This window comes from Petaurus breviceps, unplaced genomic scaffold (genome assembly GCF_028583685.1).
Source record: "Petaurus breviceps papuanus isolate PSGF00001 unplaced genomic scaffold, PetGlider_PUasm1.0 208, whole genome shotgun sequence".
NCBI classification, from domain to species: Eukaryota; Metazoa; Chordata; class Mammalia; order Diprotodontia; family Petauridae; genus Petaurus; species Petaurus breviceps.
In genome coordinates, this window is record NW_027185852.1 from 31699001 (window position 1) to 31714086 (window position 15086).

Genomic DNA, 15086 nt, shown 5'->3' on the forward strand with positions numbered 1-15086 from the left:
CATAGGTGAAGTTTTCAAACAGCGCCATGTTCACGTAGGCCTGAGAGAGGGAGAGGAGGGTGTTGGCACCAGAGATGGCTCTGGGGTCATCCTCTAGGACATCATCTCCCTCCCACCCCCTGTTAAGGCACAGGCAACAATCCACATTTTCTAAATGTCTTGGGGTCCCTCCCAGTCCCAGATTCCATGACTCTGCAAAGGAAGCCCAGTTTGGGCAGCTAGGTGGTGCAGTGTATAGAGCACCAGCCCGGGAGTCAGGAGGACCTGAGTTTAAATCAGGCCTCAGACACAATACTTACTAGCCGTGTGACCTTGGGCAAGTCACTTAACTCCAATCGCCCCATCTTACCCTCTCCAAAAGGCCAAAAAAAAAAAAAAAGCCCAGTTTTCTGGGGATGGGGACAAAAGCTAGGAGGAGACCTGGAGAAGCTTCAGAGTTATGGGGAATACTTATTATTAACACGCCCGGCCAGGTTCAAGTAAGACATTCAACCACTTCTCACAAAGTCCTTGGGGAGAAGGTGGTAACAGGTGGACTGGGTGAGAGGGCAATCAGCAGTTAGAGCCAGGTTAGTGACCAGATGGGAATCTGTGATGGTCTCAGAGACAACCTCAGGAGAAGTCTCCAGACAAGGGCCCCAGGGATCTGTGTTTGATCCTATGCCCGTCAACACTTTTATGAATGACCTGGCTAAAAGGGTAGAGACAGGCTCATGGAGTTTGAGTTGGGAAGAGCTGACATCCTGGCTATCAGCGTTAGGATCCCAAAGGATACTGAGGGGCTTCAGAATTGAGCTGAATCGAATGAGACGAAATTTATAAAGGGATGAGTGTAAACTCCCCCATCTCGGATAAAGGATTGGGAAAGGACTGAGCAGGTCAGATGCAGCACCTACCTGGGGGCTTTCAAGGACTATAAACCTGGGATGAGATACGTGTGTGCACGTGTGTACATGTGTGTGCGTGTGTGTACATGTGTGCCTGTGTAGCTTCCCCTTTTGATGCAGACACCACAGAATTCTAGAATTTGAGAGCTGGGAGGCATGTCACCAGCACTTAGTCCAACTTGTACACTGCCTCAAGCCATGGGCATTGCACTATCTCTGCACCATGACCTCTAAGGACAGGGAGTTCTCCACCTTTCTTTTTTTTTTTTTTAAAGCAATCGGGGTTAAGTAACTTGCTCAAGGTTACACGGCCAGTTATTTCTGGGTGTGGTGCTGAGTATCTGAGCCCAGATTTGATCCCCAGGTCATCCCGACTCTGGGGCCGGTGCTCTTACTCGCTGAGCCACCTGGCCGCCCCTCAGTTCTCCACCTTTCAAGGCAGCCCCTTCCACACTGGGACAGCTCTCAAGGTTAGAGGGTTCTTCCTGACACTCAACCTAAATTGAATTCTTTCCTTCCTTTCTCCCTCCCTCCCTCCCTAACTTCCTCCCTTCCTTCTACCCCTGTGGACTCAGCAGTGCCTTCCCAAAATCCTGGGTCTGATTCCACTGGCACTGCTAGCAGATGACCTTGGACAAGTCACTTCCCTCCTCCCTATTTGTTCATCGGTAATATGAAGTTGGTTGAGATGATTCCCCAGGCCCTTCGAAGGAAATGGTCACACGAAAGGGATAGAGGACTGGGAGTTACCCAGCTTCCCCTTCAAAGCAGCTGCAGGGACCAAGGAAGGCACCGAGAGTGGCCAGCTGAGTGAAGGGGAGGTAGGTGGGCACTGATTCCTCCTGGAGTCGAATGGCAGGCTGCCTTAATTGCTCAGACACTTGGCCTGGTCAGTGTGGGATGAGAAGGGGTGGAGAACATTCGGATGGTGTTCAGGGTCCCAGGGAAACGCCCAAGGTCGGCCTCCTGCTGCCACCCCCAGCATAAAGATCAGTGGAGGGGAGTAGGGTAGACATGCTTTTGGAGAGGCGCCCCAGAGGGAGGGTGAGGCAGGGAGGCTCTAAGACCTCCACCAGCCAAGATCCTATGGAAGACCGACCTCCTGCCTGGGTGGCTGACAGAGGCTGGGGAGAACAGCTAAAGCTGTCTCTTAAGCAGCTGTTGGGGCTGCTGACAAGCAGAGGTTCCAAAGCAAAGTTGGACTAAGGTCCCTCACATCTCCTGCTCCTTCTACTTCTCTGACTGGTCTTTCTCTGTTTCTCTTGATACCTTCCCCAATCCTCAGCATTTCTATTTCTCTTCCAAATCTGCAAAGCGCTTCACCAGTGTTAGCGTCTTTCATCTTCACTATGACTCTGGGATGTAGGTGCTATTATCATTCCCATTTTACAGAGGAGGAAACTGAGGCAGGCAGAGGGTAAGTGACCTGCCCAGGGTCACACAGCTAATAAGTGTCTGAAGCAGGAGTTGAATTCAGGTCCTTCTGACTCCAAGTCCAGGGCGCTATCCAATATATCAGCTGCCTCTTTTCTCCTCTGGCCTCAGCGGTCACCTCAAGTCCAGCCTTGACTGTCCTCCTGAGTTATATTTCTTTCTGTCCCAAACTGAATTCATTCCCCTGCCTATCTTCCCAACTCCCTGAGTCCTGTCAGGAGGCCCATTTGGTTTCTGTGCCACTTCCCCTTATCTCTCCCCCTTCCCTCCAGCAGCCCCCAAACCCAGGCCCCTGTTCATCTTCCTGTTCACCATGTCTTCCACCTCATGGATCCTGCCCAAGTCTGTGCTCTCTTTTCCTCTCCCCAGCAATCTCAGAATCTCAGCTGGAAGAGACCTTGGAAACCATCTGGACGTGACAGCCCCTTCACCAGTGCCTCGGTGGCCCTCTCTGAGCCACCCTTCCCAAGTGGCCAGAGCTGCATTCTCCCTGGGATACCCCTCTGCTCATTCTAGCACAAACTTGTGATATTGGCATTCAAGGCCTTTACAAGCTAGAAGGCCCAGCTTACACTTTTAGCCTTTTCTCTTACTCCTCACCTTTGCCTAGGCTGGGTTCCAGTCTAAATGGGCTGCAGTTCTTATGCTTTTTCCTCCCTGCTCCAGGCCTGGAATGGCCTCCCCCAGGACCATCCCCCACCCCTCGGCTCAGCCTGTAGAAGCCCTTCATACTCAGGAGGCACCCCCATCCTCCTTATTTCCCTCTCCCTGCTCTGATCATCTGTTCCCTCCCTCCTTAAGTTACTGGGGTCCCTCTCAGCCTGGAGCAAAGGGCCAGCTTCCAGGAAGGGCTGGATAAAGGGAGCATGGCTGAGCAGCGACGTGACCAATGAGGGCCCTGCTGCACCCTTGGCACTATGTTGGCGGGCTTGGAGATTCTCTGTCACTGTCTTCCTTGACTTTTAAGGCCACTCTGTTCATTTGTTTCTACTCTGAGTAAAACCCCAGAAGTTCCTCACAGGGCTGTGGGCTCATTAAGTGGAGGATGGAAAGGGAAGAGCCCAGAGCCTGGGGCCTGGAACCTGGAACACAGAGCCCAGAGCCTGGGGCTAATGTCCTATTTTCCAGGACAGAGAGAAACCAGGAAAGAGAGGCTATCTGCTGAATCATCCTTGGGTCTGGCAGCAGAGACAGAGCAGATTGGGGAGAGAAGGTGGTGCTGAAGGAGAAAAGGGGGTTCTAGAAGCTGACCTCCCCTCCTGGGGCCAGTCACATGTTCTCACCTTCCTGGCTTCTAACATGCGGCCAAGCTGTAGAGAGATCTGTGCAAAGGGCGGCCTTTCATAGGGACGATCCCGCCAGCACTGGCGCATCAGCTCGTACCTACAGGGGGAAGTCACCGACCCTCAGAACTGGGCACGTGGGGACACGACCCCCAAGACTGGAGTGTGCGGATACAAGTGAGGCATCACTGATCTGCAGAGTGGAGGTTTGACTCTAGATCTGGGCTTTGGGGGAATGTTAACCCTCAGGCCTTGACTCTCGGGCTTAGGACATGGGAGGGTACGGGAGATCCAGGACCCTGAGCTCTGTGATGAGGAATCACTAACCTCAAGACCTGGTGTGAATAATGTGTGTGAGTGTGAGGCACCCACCTGGGCCAGGACATTGGACAGTAAGTAGGAGGTCTCTGCCCTTCAGGCCCTGAGGGGGCGGGTTGGGGTTGGGGTGACAGTGACTCAGTCCCAGCAGACACAAGGTCGGGGACCCTCCAGTCCCAGCCTATTTTCAGGCTTGGGGAGTGGCACACCCCTGACTCTCAGCTGAAGTTGGGCATGACCTGCACTCAGTCCAAAGGCCTGGGGCCCTTGAGGGTGTGGGAGAGAAGGGGCAGGGCCAACATACACTTCATCATCACAATTTCGAGGTTGCTCCATCCGGTAACCCTGGGGCAGCTTCTCATAGAGTTCAGCACATGTCATTCCACAGTATGGCGTGCCCCCTGCAAGAGGAGGCCTGGCCTTAGAGTGCTGCCCCCCTGCCCTTCCCGGGCCCCACCAGGGCAGGGACTGTCATGGGCAGATGTGAGTAGGTGGTGGGTGAGATGGACTGGGGCCATTTAGGGGGTGTTGGGGGATGTGACTGAGGGACTGGAAATAGGTCTCCATGACAATGGATTTGGTTTTGGGGCCAGGTTGTGATCCATCACCATGCTTAGAGTATGGGACTGAGAGGCGAGGCTGGAGTGGAAGTGGGGAACATTAATGGGGAGAGGCCCCGAAGGATTTACCAAGGCTTACGATCTCCCAGAGCAAAACCCCGAAGGACCAACTGCAAAGAGAAGAGAGCAGCCTTGTTAAGCTGGGTGAGTCAGGGTGGCCACACATACACCCCTCCCTCACGGACTCTTCCCCTCCCATTCCAGGGCACCAGCTGGGAATCACTGGGGCCAGACTCAGACTGACGGACAACAATGTCACAGTGTCCCAAAAGAACAATGTATTGGATGATGTAACAATAAGGCCTTCTCTCCTGGGCTGGGGAGGTGGCATCCACCGGAGATGGGGGTAAAGGGGAGACAAGTGTCTGGAGCAAGGATCCTCAGTGACTGATGGTGGTGGACGATATTCTCTAACCGTAGACCAGGTTCCTCAGACCCTCCACTGGCTCCCCATACCTTGCCACTCCTTCAACCCCCAGCCTCCCCAAGGGTGCCAGCTGGGCTGAGCCCTCAGCCTAGATCTATCCCCAGTGACCTTCATTGGCTTCCTAAGCCCCACCAGTCTCCCTGCTCCCTCCCTCCACCCCCCAGACCTATCCAGTGCCCTTTTCTTTCCCTCATGCTCACTCTGTCCCCTTCTCTCCCTAAATCTACCTTCATCTTTTCTCTTCTTCCTCATCCCACCCCCATCACCCCTTCTCCTATCTATCCCTAGCCTATCACCTCTCCTCTCTCTTACGCTCACCCGCTTTTTCTCCTTATATCCCCTCTGTCACTCTTTCTCCTCTCCCTAACCCGATCACCCTCTCCATCCCTCTCCTGTCACCCCTTCTCTCTCCTACATCCTATGTCTGCTTCTCCCTTAAACCCCCTTTTTCACTCACACATCACTTTTGGTGGTGTAGACACTATAGTTCAGGGACTCGATGGCCATCCAGCGCACAGGGAGCCGACCCTGGGACCGAGGAGATACCAAGCGAGTGTTAGGGTCACGTTGAGGGTAGGAAGGGGGAAGCTAGGTGTACTGGGGGAGTAATAGGGTTTGGGGTGACTGGGGGGTATAAGGCTTGGGGGATCCTTGAGGATTGGACTGAATGGCCCCAGACTCACCATTGTCTTCTTCACGTAGACCTCCTCCCCCCGGGAAAGGCCAAAGTCTGCAATCTTGGAGGCCAGATTCTCTCCCACAAGCACATTCCTGGCTGCCAGATCCCTGTGGATGAACTTCAGGGGACATGGGGGCACTGTGGGTCCAGGGATGACAGCAGAGGGGCATGGGGGTACTGTGGGTCCAGGGATGAGAGCAGAGGGGCACGGGGCATGGTGTTGGTCCATAGGGACACTGTGGGTCCAGGGATGAAAGGAGGTTGTACAAGGCATGGTATGGGAATAAAACAAGGTGGGGAACTACTTTAGGGCTGGGCACAGAAAAGGCAGAGTATAGTGTGCATATAGGTAGTAGGTCATAGGAATGCCATAGGTTCAGGGCATGGTGTGGGCACAGAGAAAGATGGGTCATGGGAGGTTGGTTTAGAGTAGAGCATAGGATGTGCAGGGCATATTTTGGGCATTGGTTATGGACAAGAGAGACTGCTAATCTTTTTATGAAGGGGACAGTTTTGACTTCCCTAGGAAATTCAGAGATTGTCTGGATATGGACAACTATCCCAGGTCCTTCAGACCCCAAAGTTTCTCCTGCTTTGTCAGAACCCTCTGGGTTCAGGTGGGTGGTGGCAGATGAAGGGCTGGGGCTACAAGGACATGGGAGTTGGTCTGCACTGCCTCAAGAAGGACAAAAATGAATAAAAAAGGGCCTCCACTCACAGTCCAAGGAGGTCAGAGGAGCAGAGGTCTAGAACTGGGAGGTGCCTCAGGGGTCTTTCAGCAGAGGCCGAATGGACACCTGCTGAGTTGGTCATGGGCCGGGGAGGAAGGAATGGGGATGGGTCAAACTAGATTTACTCAAGGTCTCTTCCAACTTTGTGAATCTGTAATCTTCTCCAGTTCCTTCACTTAACAGATGAGGAAACTGAAGCCCAGCGAAGTGAGACTGGTCCAAGGTCATCAAAATAGTAGCAAAGGGGAAATTTGAACCCTGAATCTTTTCCTTCAAATTTAGTGCCTTCTACCTTAGACCTCCTTGCCTCATTGCCTCAAGTCTCAGACTAACTGTGGGTAGAGAATAAGACCAGCCAGGCTAGCCAGGATCTTTCTGAGAAGCAGAGAGAGTCCATTTGCAGGTCCTGGGAAAGGGCTCATGCAGACTTCAGAGGCACTGCAAATGGTTAATGTGCCAGAATTTGTGATGTCTATGACATCCAATCTGAGATATCCAACAGACAGTTAGTTATATAGAACTGACGCTCAGGAGAGAGGTTAAGGCTGGATATAGACAACTGGGAATCCTTTGCATAGAGACGATAGCTGAACCTAGAGAGCGGCTGAGACCACCAAGTGAAAGAGTTTAGAGGGAGGAAAGCAGAGGGCCCAGGATTGAGCCTACTTGCTCCATAGCCACTGGCATTCCTTGATCATGATATTCCTTCTCTGACTTCTGTAGCTTTGTACTGGCTGCCCCTTACCTCTACTCTTAGCTCTGCTGGCTTCCTTCAAGACTCAGCCGCCATCTCACCTCATTCAGGAGGCCTCTCCTGGTTCCCCTCCCAGGTTCCCTTCTATCTAGTCTGTTCTTAGCTCGAATGTTTTGATTTATACATGTTGTCTCCGCTTAGAATGTGAGCCCCTTGAGGGCAGGGACTGTTCTTCTTACTTTTTTTCCCCCTATCATCAGTTCTTAGCACAGTTCCTGGTACACAGCAGGTGCTTAATAAGGGCTTGCTGACCACCTGAATTGAATGAAGGGCATTTGGAACATGGCTAGGCTAGAGGCTTGGGGATTTTTACCCTTTGACTGCTCCCCAGTGCCAAGAGAGGACAGCTCAAAGGCTGTGCTCGGGAGCTCACTAGTGGCAGGGTCCTGAACAGCCAGGAATGGGAAGCTGATTGTGGAAGTTAGCAAAGGAAGCTGTCATCACTTGAGTTTAGGGAGGTGTGAACAGAGAAATCCTGAGATGTGAAACTGCTATGTTTGTGCGTCTTCCAGAGGCAGTCAAACAGAAGCTGGGCTGTCTGCTGCAGCAGCTACTCCTGGACTTCCCAGATGGAGGAAAGAAATATTCCCCCAGAGGGAGCCAGGGACAAAAGGGGAGAAGAGATCCTTCCCTGGGCAGGAGGAGGAAAGGGGGAAGGGACACTGAGACGCTTAGGACAATACATGGGTAGAGCTTCCTCCTGGGGGTGGGCATCTGGACTCTGTGGGGAGAAAGCTGCTCCCTGGGCACCACAGCATGTTTCTGAGTGCCAGACACATGGCAGGTATTTAATAAATGCTTGTTTCTTGGTTGGTCTCCCTAGCTTTGCTCTTTCATCACCCAGGGCTCTACCCCCTCTTTGCCCAGCTCCCCATGGGCAGCACCTGCTTCTCACTCAGATACTGCATGCCCTTGGACACATCACTGGCAAAGCGCAGCAGTTGCTGGGACGTGAGTGTGGAGGCAGTGCCATGCTCATGTGCGAAGGCGGGGTCTGTCTCCAGCACTCGGCTCTTTCGAAGGAAGTCCAAAAGATTCCCATAGGGTGCATACTCGATGGCTATGTACAGGTATCCTAGGGGTGATGAGGGTGGAGGAACGTCAGATCAGGGAGTGATTCTGGGGTTGGGGACAGGGGTCAGAGTGGGAAAGGGCCTCACCTCGGTTCTCACAGGCTCCCAGAAGGTTGATAATATTTGGGTGGTGTCCAAGCTTACACAGCACCTCCAATTCTCCAGCAAAGTCACGGTGGTCATTCTCTGAGGCAAACTCTGGACCCAATAGGAACCAGTATAATCAGAGTTGAAGTGGCCACTGGGGTCCCAGAATTGGGACTAAACACAGGCTTTGGGTTGGGGTATACCTCGGGCATGGAGTGGGTTTGACTAAGGTAGGGTGGGGGATGGGGGTCGAACTGAGGTCAGGGGTTTGGATTGCAGCTGGGCAGCTAGAAGTAATGGGGTCAAAGGTTAGAGGTAGTTGCTCAGGGGTCAGGGCTTGCAAAATTCAGGGACAGGATAGGCATTGAGGACTGGAGGCTAGGATAGGGCTGAGACCTTTGAGCATCTTGACAGCTGCATTCATCTGGAGCCCATCCTTCTTGATCATGGCACGGAGGACCTGGCCAAAGTTACCCTCCCCAATGAGGTCCTCAAAGGTGATGTCTTCCCACTCCAGCACAGGGTAGCTCAAAGGCTCTGGCTGTGGTTTTGGACGACGAGTCAAGGTCAGCGTCCCAGAGCTGAATTGTAGGACAGTCTCTTCCCCCTTTTGGGGACAGAATAGACAGTCACTTCAGGTGAAGACAGAAGAGGTTATAGGAACAGCAACCAGTCTATCCCCAGAGCTACTGGAAGATAAGGACACATGGGTGCAGAATGTGTGAACAGAGGTAAACATAGACAGAGGTGAACAACACGTACAGCTACACCAGAGATATGGGTAAAGGCAAAATCATAGGGCTCAGGGACCAGTTGGTTCATGAACAAGGATCCTCATATCTAATATCTCCAGGGAGGGTAAATCCTTTAGCTCCTGAGGCATTCCCTTCCATGCTGGGACAGCTCTCTGGATTAGTACTCAAAGCCTAAATCTGCCTCTTTGCAGAGTCCCTCTATCATTCCTCATGCAGAACAAGGCTGATTCCCCTTCCACATGACAGTCCTTCAAAGACCTGAAGACATCTCTCATTGTCCCTCTGAATATTCTCTTGTCCAGGATAGACACACCCAATTCCCACAACTGATCCTCAAGAATACGGGCTCTGGCCCTTCACCACCCTGACTGCCCTCCTCTGGATACCCCCCAGATCAATAATGGTCTTCCTCTACACTGTAATTCCCGGAACTGAACATGAGGCCCCAAGCTCCAGGGCAGAACACAGTAAAACCGCTACCTCCTTCTTCCTGAACAGAATGCTTCTCAATGTGGCCTGTCATTCTGTCTGCTTCCTTGGCCACCATCTGCCACTAATATTGAAGTTATAGTGCATTTAACCCCACCAGTAATTTTCAGCTTTGTGTCATCAGCAAGATCGATGAATGTACCATGTAAGCCTTTATAAATCCATGGTAAAAACGTTCAATGGGACAAGATCCAACATTGGTCCCCTGGGCCATCCACTGGAGACATTCCAAGTTGCCACTGGTTTATTGGCATCTTACTCTTGAAAGTTCAACTGGCCAACTGACTTTGAATCCACCTAACTGCCCGTATCTCTCCACAAAGTACCATGAGATACTTTCTCAAAAGCCTTGCTAAAACCCAGGTGAGATGATATCTATGCCATGTCTGGACCCTCATTTCCTCTCCCCTGGAATGGGGAATGCACTCTCTCCTCCCCTTCCCCCCAGGATCTTGAGCTTCGTTCTAGGCCCAGCTCAGCCTGAGAGACCCTAAGGGAGTTCTGACCTCCTTAGCTACCAATGTCATCTTTCTCCTCAAACTCTCTCTCTGTGTCTGTGCTGTTCTCTGCACCCCTACCCCACCCCCAGGGTAGGTAGAGAGATGAACTGATGAAGAGCTTACTCTGTGCCAGGCCATGTGCTAAGCTTTGGAGGCACAGATACAAATGACAAAGAAAGACAGTGCCTGCCTCCCACCCCATAAGCTCCCTGTGAGCTTCTATTCTAACACACAAAAGAGAAATGGATGGGGGGGGTGACCTCCTTGGGGACGAGGACTCCTTTGGCTTGTAACTCTATGCCCAGGGCCTTGGACACTATTGGTGTTTAATAAATGCTTGCTGGCTTGGCCTGGCCTGGCCTAACCACCCAGGCCATGGTGGAGGGCCCACAGCACTGGGCAGAAGGCTGAAGTGAAGAGGAAGGAGCCTCAGAATATAGGCAGGGGGGCTCTCCTGGCTTGAGATGAAACTCTGGGGTTAAGACATGTCTTTGTCTCAGGTCTGACCCCCCTCCCCCAACTCCGGGAATCCTCAGCCTTGGCCTCCTCCTGAGACCCATGGACAGACCAACAAAACCCCATGTGAAGGTGTGTGTGCACAGAGACCCACTGACAAAAGAGCAGACAGAGATAAGAGGGGGCAGCAACATGCCAAGCTGGAAGGAAGACTCTGATGTGCACAGACACATGCATGCACCCACCCACGGGTTGCTGTATGGAGCCCCATGTGGGGCCAGGCCACTGACCGAACCCGACTGGTATGTGAAGGTCCGTCTCCTATGGAGGCAGCTTTTGCGGATACAGACCAGGGCCAGCAGCGCAGCCAGAATAGTGAGGCACGTAGCTGATACAGAGCCCACGACAGCCAGCACCAGCTGCTGGTCCAGGCCAGGGCTTGCAGTTCGGCTGTGCTGGGCTGGGCCCTCATTCTCCAGCCCTGGGAAGGAGGCGAGGAGGGGAATGCTCAGGGGCTGGCCAGGGCACAGAGGGCTGTGGGGAAGATGCCCCTTCCCCCTCCCCAGCCTCAACTGCCCCTAAAGAAGGATGCCCCTCACCATTGACCCCCCCCAGAGAAGGATGCCCCTCACCTTGTCCCCCCCAGAGGATACCCCTCACCATTGCCCCCCCAAAAAGGATGCCCCTCACCATTACCCCCCCCAGAGAAGGACACCCCTCACCATTGCCCCGAGTCATCTCCTCTACTGCTTCGCTCCAATCTCCTGGGCCCTGGGCACTGGCTCGAACCCGGAAATGGTAGCAGGTGCTGGCATTGAGGCTCTGGATGATGGTGCTCTCCTCAGCTCCTTCCGTGTCTATCCACAATGGCTCCCCGGAGCCCCCCACCGCCTGCAGCTCCACAATGTACTTGGCAATGGCCCCTGCTGGAGTCTCAGGACGTTGCCAGGTCAGCCGGATCGCTGAGTCTGACAGGGCCTCAGCTCGGAGTAGCCTTGGAGCTGGGGGACCTGGTGAGAGGGGGTCAGGAGGAAGGACAGCAAAGGACTGATGCCCTCCAGGCCTTCCCACATCCCGTAGGCCCCATCCCCACTACCTCCCAGGTTCCTCAATGGCCTTCCCATGGTGACCCCCTCCCTTCCCCCACTTCCTGTGTCCCTGTACCAGTGGGGGGCAGGACCACGCGTGTTGGTGAGGAAGCAGGGCCCAGGCGTGTGCAATGATAGAGCTGCACTTCCAGCTGGTAGAAGGTGCCAGGCACGAGGCCATTCAGCTTAGCGGTGCGTGCCTGGGGGGACGTGACATTCTTGTGCAGCTCGTGACCCCGTACTGGGTCCCACAGGTGTAATAAGAAACCATCTCCCACCAGCGGACCAGGCACAGCAGGCAAGGACCAGGTCACTCGAAGCCAGTCCGGGGCCTCCACATGCCAGTCCTCCAGCCAAGGTCGCAGCGTGGGCTCTGAAGCCAGAGGGTAGAGGTTAGGCAGACTGGGGTCAAGGGAGGGAGAAAGGGCCACAGCCTATTCCTGGACACAGCCTTCATCAGTCAGGCGTCTGCCTGGGAGGGCCTTCCTCCACTCCCCCCAGAGATGGGCAGGACTCTCACCAAGGCAGTCAGTGGCCATGATGGAGGGTGGCCCCCAGGCTCCCTCACCCCCTTCTCCTGGGCGGCTCAGCTGCACCAGAACACTGTACCCTGTCTGAGGCCGGAGGTTCATCAGGGTCACATTCTCGCCAGGGTCCACTGCCAGGAAGGGAGGTCACAGTGGTGAAGAAGAGCAGGAGAGGAAGGCAAGAAGGAATGGAGGGAGGGAGCTCACGGAGGGTAACATGGACTACAGTGGGCCTTCCTTCGGCCACCCCCCAGAGCCTGTCTTCTCCCTCAGCCTGGTCATTCTCCCTCTGTTCCCCCTTCCCCTTTGCTCACTCACCCACAATTGTGGACCAGGCCGCAGAGCTGTCCTGAGGTCGGTAACGTAGGCGCACTGATGAGATAGGTCCATCCCCTGAGAACAGCACCAGTGGGGAGACCACAAGTTGGCGACTGAAGCGAGCTAGGAGCCTCGGTGGGGCCAGGGGCACTGGAGGGACTGAGAGAGGGGAGGAAGTTGTATGAAGGTCCACCCCTGAGGTCCTCAGAGGGTCTGTGGTGTGTACCTCAGGCTTACAGACTCACAGGAAAGGAGGGAACCCAACCCTGGGCTAGAAAAGGGACCTTTCTGCTGCCAGCGCCCATTGAACGCATGGAGTGGTCCCTGAGACACGGGAAAAGGCCATGATCACAGGCTGGAGCTAGAGGGCTCAAGTTCGCAGCTAGGACACTTACTTCTGGGTGGATTTGGCAAGTCACTCCTCCATGCCCCACATACCCTGGGCCTCGGTCTCCTCATCAACAAAATGAGGAGGCTGGGCCAGATGCCTGTTAAGAGTGTCTTCCGGTTCTAGATCCCCAACTCTGTTAAACTCCTAACATCTCACGAGAGGGAGCTGAGACCCCCAAATGGAACAGTGCCAGATGGTGGAAAGAGGCCTAGCAAGTGGGCCATGTTCCCAGTGTGACCTTAAAGGAATCACAGACCATAGGATTCCATAATTGGAAGTCAGCCTTAACCTGATCTTCCTAAAGCATGAACCCTTCCAAATGACCATCTAACCCTTGCCTTAAGACCTCCAGCTACTGGGAACTCATTACCCTGTGAAGCAGTCCCTTTCACTTTGGGGCAGCTCATTGTTAAGAAGGTTTTCCCTCCTAATATCAGGCTTAAATATATCTCTGTAACCTCTACCCATTACTCTGAGTTCTGTGTTTGGGACCAAGCAGAACCAAAGTTAAGACAATCACTGCACCATGTCCACTCCCACATTCTTGAATGGATCTTCCCATGCCATAGTCTCCAGGCTTCTGACCCAGCTGTCAGCCCTCCATGGAAGCTCTGTAGCTGATGAGGGAGGGAGGTAAGAAGCCAAGTGGCCTGCCTTCTGGGTTCACTATAAATGTATGATTTCTAAGTTTAGTCGGGGTAGGGCAATCCTTCGATTGTTGTCAGAAGGACTCTCTATCACTATTCTGAGTCTCCCCCTCTTACCTCAAATCTCCTATCCAACCACCCTGTCCCTACTCCTTAGTAGGGGAGTAGTAGCTTGGGGCCATCCTCCTCGGCTCCCAGTCCAGGCCTCTGACCCAAGCTCCCTCATCTCTCCCATTCTATAACTCAACACCTCTCTTCATTGTCTCCCAACCCTGGCCTCAGTATCTTCTCTACTCCAATCTCTAAGGAAGAGGAGGCCAAAGCCAGCTCTTCCCCCAGTGCCCTTGATCCTAGCCCCTACAGGGAATGGCCATCTTCATCACCCCCTCTCCTTTTGTTGAACAATCTCCTGTGACCACTGGCTCCTTCCTGCTGCCCACAAATAAGCCCAGGTATCTATCACCCTTAAAAGATGGTTAAGAACATTTGGGTGAAGGTCAATGGAGGGTGAAACATAAATTAATAGCCTAGAGACTAGATCCCCTCATAGGATCCTTCAAGCTATTGTCCTCTGTCTCTCTACCCTTCCACAGACAAACTCCTAGAATGAGGCCTTCGCTGTCTCCACTTCCTCACCTCCCCCTTGCCTTTCTGGCTTCCTAGCTCATCACCAGAGGGAAACTGCCCACACCAAGGTCACTGCAACATGCAGCAGCCTCTTCTCAGTCCTGCTCCAAGCCTTCACATGCTGCCTCCCCACGACACATGCACTCTGCTGGCCTTCTCTAACTGATCTTGCCTCCTCTTTGCCAGACCATCCAGACTCTCTATGGGGTCAGCATCCTGCTCCCTCGTGTCTCCCCAGGGCCCTGGCCTGGCTCCCTTCTTTTTCTAAACTTCTTCCTCATCATTTCCCATGGCTCAATCATCTCTCTTCAAAGGACTCCTAGGTCTCTGCTCTCTAGCCCCTGTCTTTCTGCAGATCTCTAATCCCACAGGGAGCACCTGTGGTCCATCTCTACCTACATGTCTGCTTGGCATCTCTAACTCATCAGGTTCAAAATGAAACTCGTTATATTCCCCTCAGACTGAACCCTTCTCCATGCTTCTTCTTCTTCCTTTTTTTTTTTGCTTTTTGGAGGGCAACTGGGGTTAAGTGACTTGCCCAAAGTCACACAGCTAGTTTTTGTGTTAAGTACCTGAGGCCAGATTTGAACTCAGGTCCTCCTGACTCCAGGGTTGGTGCTCTATTCACTAAGCCACCTAGCTGCCCCCTCCATGCTTCTTTATGGCTAGGGTTGAGGGCTGACCATATCATGCATCTGGCCTAAAATCTTCAGTAGCTCCCTACTGCCTCAAGAATAAAATACAGGGGCATCCAGGTGGCATGGGAGGTAGGTGCTATTACTATTCCCATTTTAGAGTTGAGGAAACTGAAACAGACAGAAGTTAAGTGATATTTCCTGGGTCACACAGCTAGTAAGTATCCAAGACCCAATTTGAACTCGTGTTCAGATAAAAAGCCCAGCCCTCTATCAACTGCACCTCTGAGCTGTCTGAATAGAGATGGATGGGGCAAAACACACACACACACACACACACACACACACACACACACACAC

General features: G+C 53.2%; 1 protein-coding gene across 1 annotated transcript in view; it reads right to left on the minus strand.

Moving 5' to 3' along the window:
- The window catches only part of LOC138165229 (tyrosine-protein kinase receptor Tie-1-like), a 32862-nt gene that overhangs the window by 3608 nt on the left and 14168 nt on the right, over positions 1-15086 (minus strand). Inside the window, exons 10-23 of the mRNA XM_069093346.1 lie at positions 12427-12585; positions 12102-12239; positions 11658-11954; positions 11216-11503; positions 10784-10974; positions 8690-8900; positions 8294-8404; positions 8018-8208; positions 5653-5766; positions 5427-5497; positions 4612-4652; positions 4227-4323; positions 3605-3704; positions 2-40 (exon numbers count right to left, since the gene is read on the minus strand). Coding sequence (XP_068949447.1) covers positions 2-40; positions 3605-3704; positions 4227-4323; positions 4612-4652; positions 5427-5497; positions 5653-5766; positions 8018-8208; positions 8294-8404; positions 8690-8900; positions 10784-10974; positions 11216-11503; positions 11658-11954; positions 12102-12239; positions 12427-12585 — 2048 coding nt within the window. The remainder of the gene's footprint in view (position 1; positions 41-3604; positions 3705-4226; positions 4324-4611; positions 4653-5426; positions 5498-5652; positions 5767-8017; positions 8209-8293; positions 8405-8689; positions 8901-10783; positions 10975-11215; positions 11504-11657; positions 11955-12101; positions 12240-12426; positions 12586-15086) is intronic.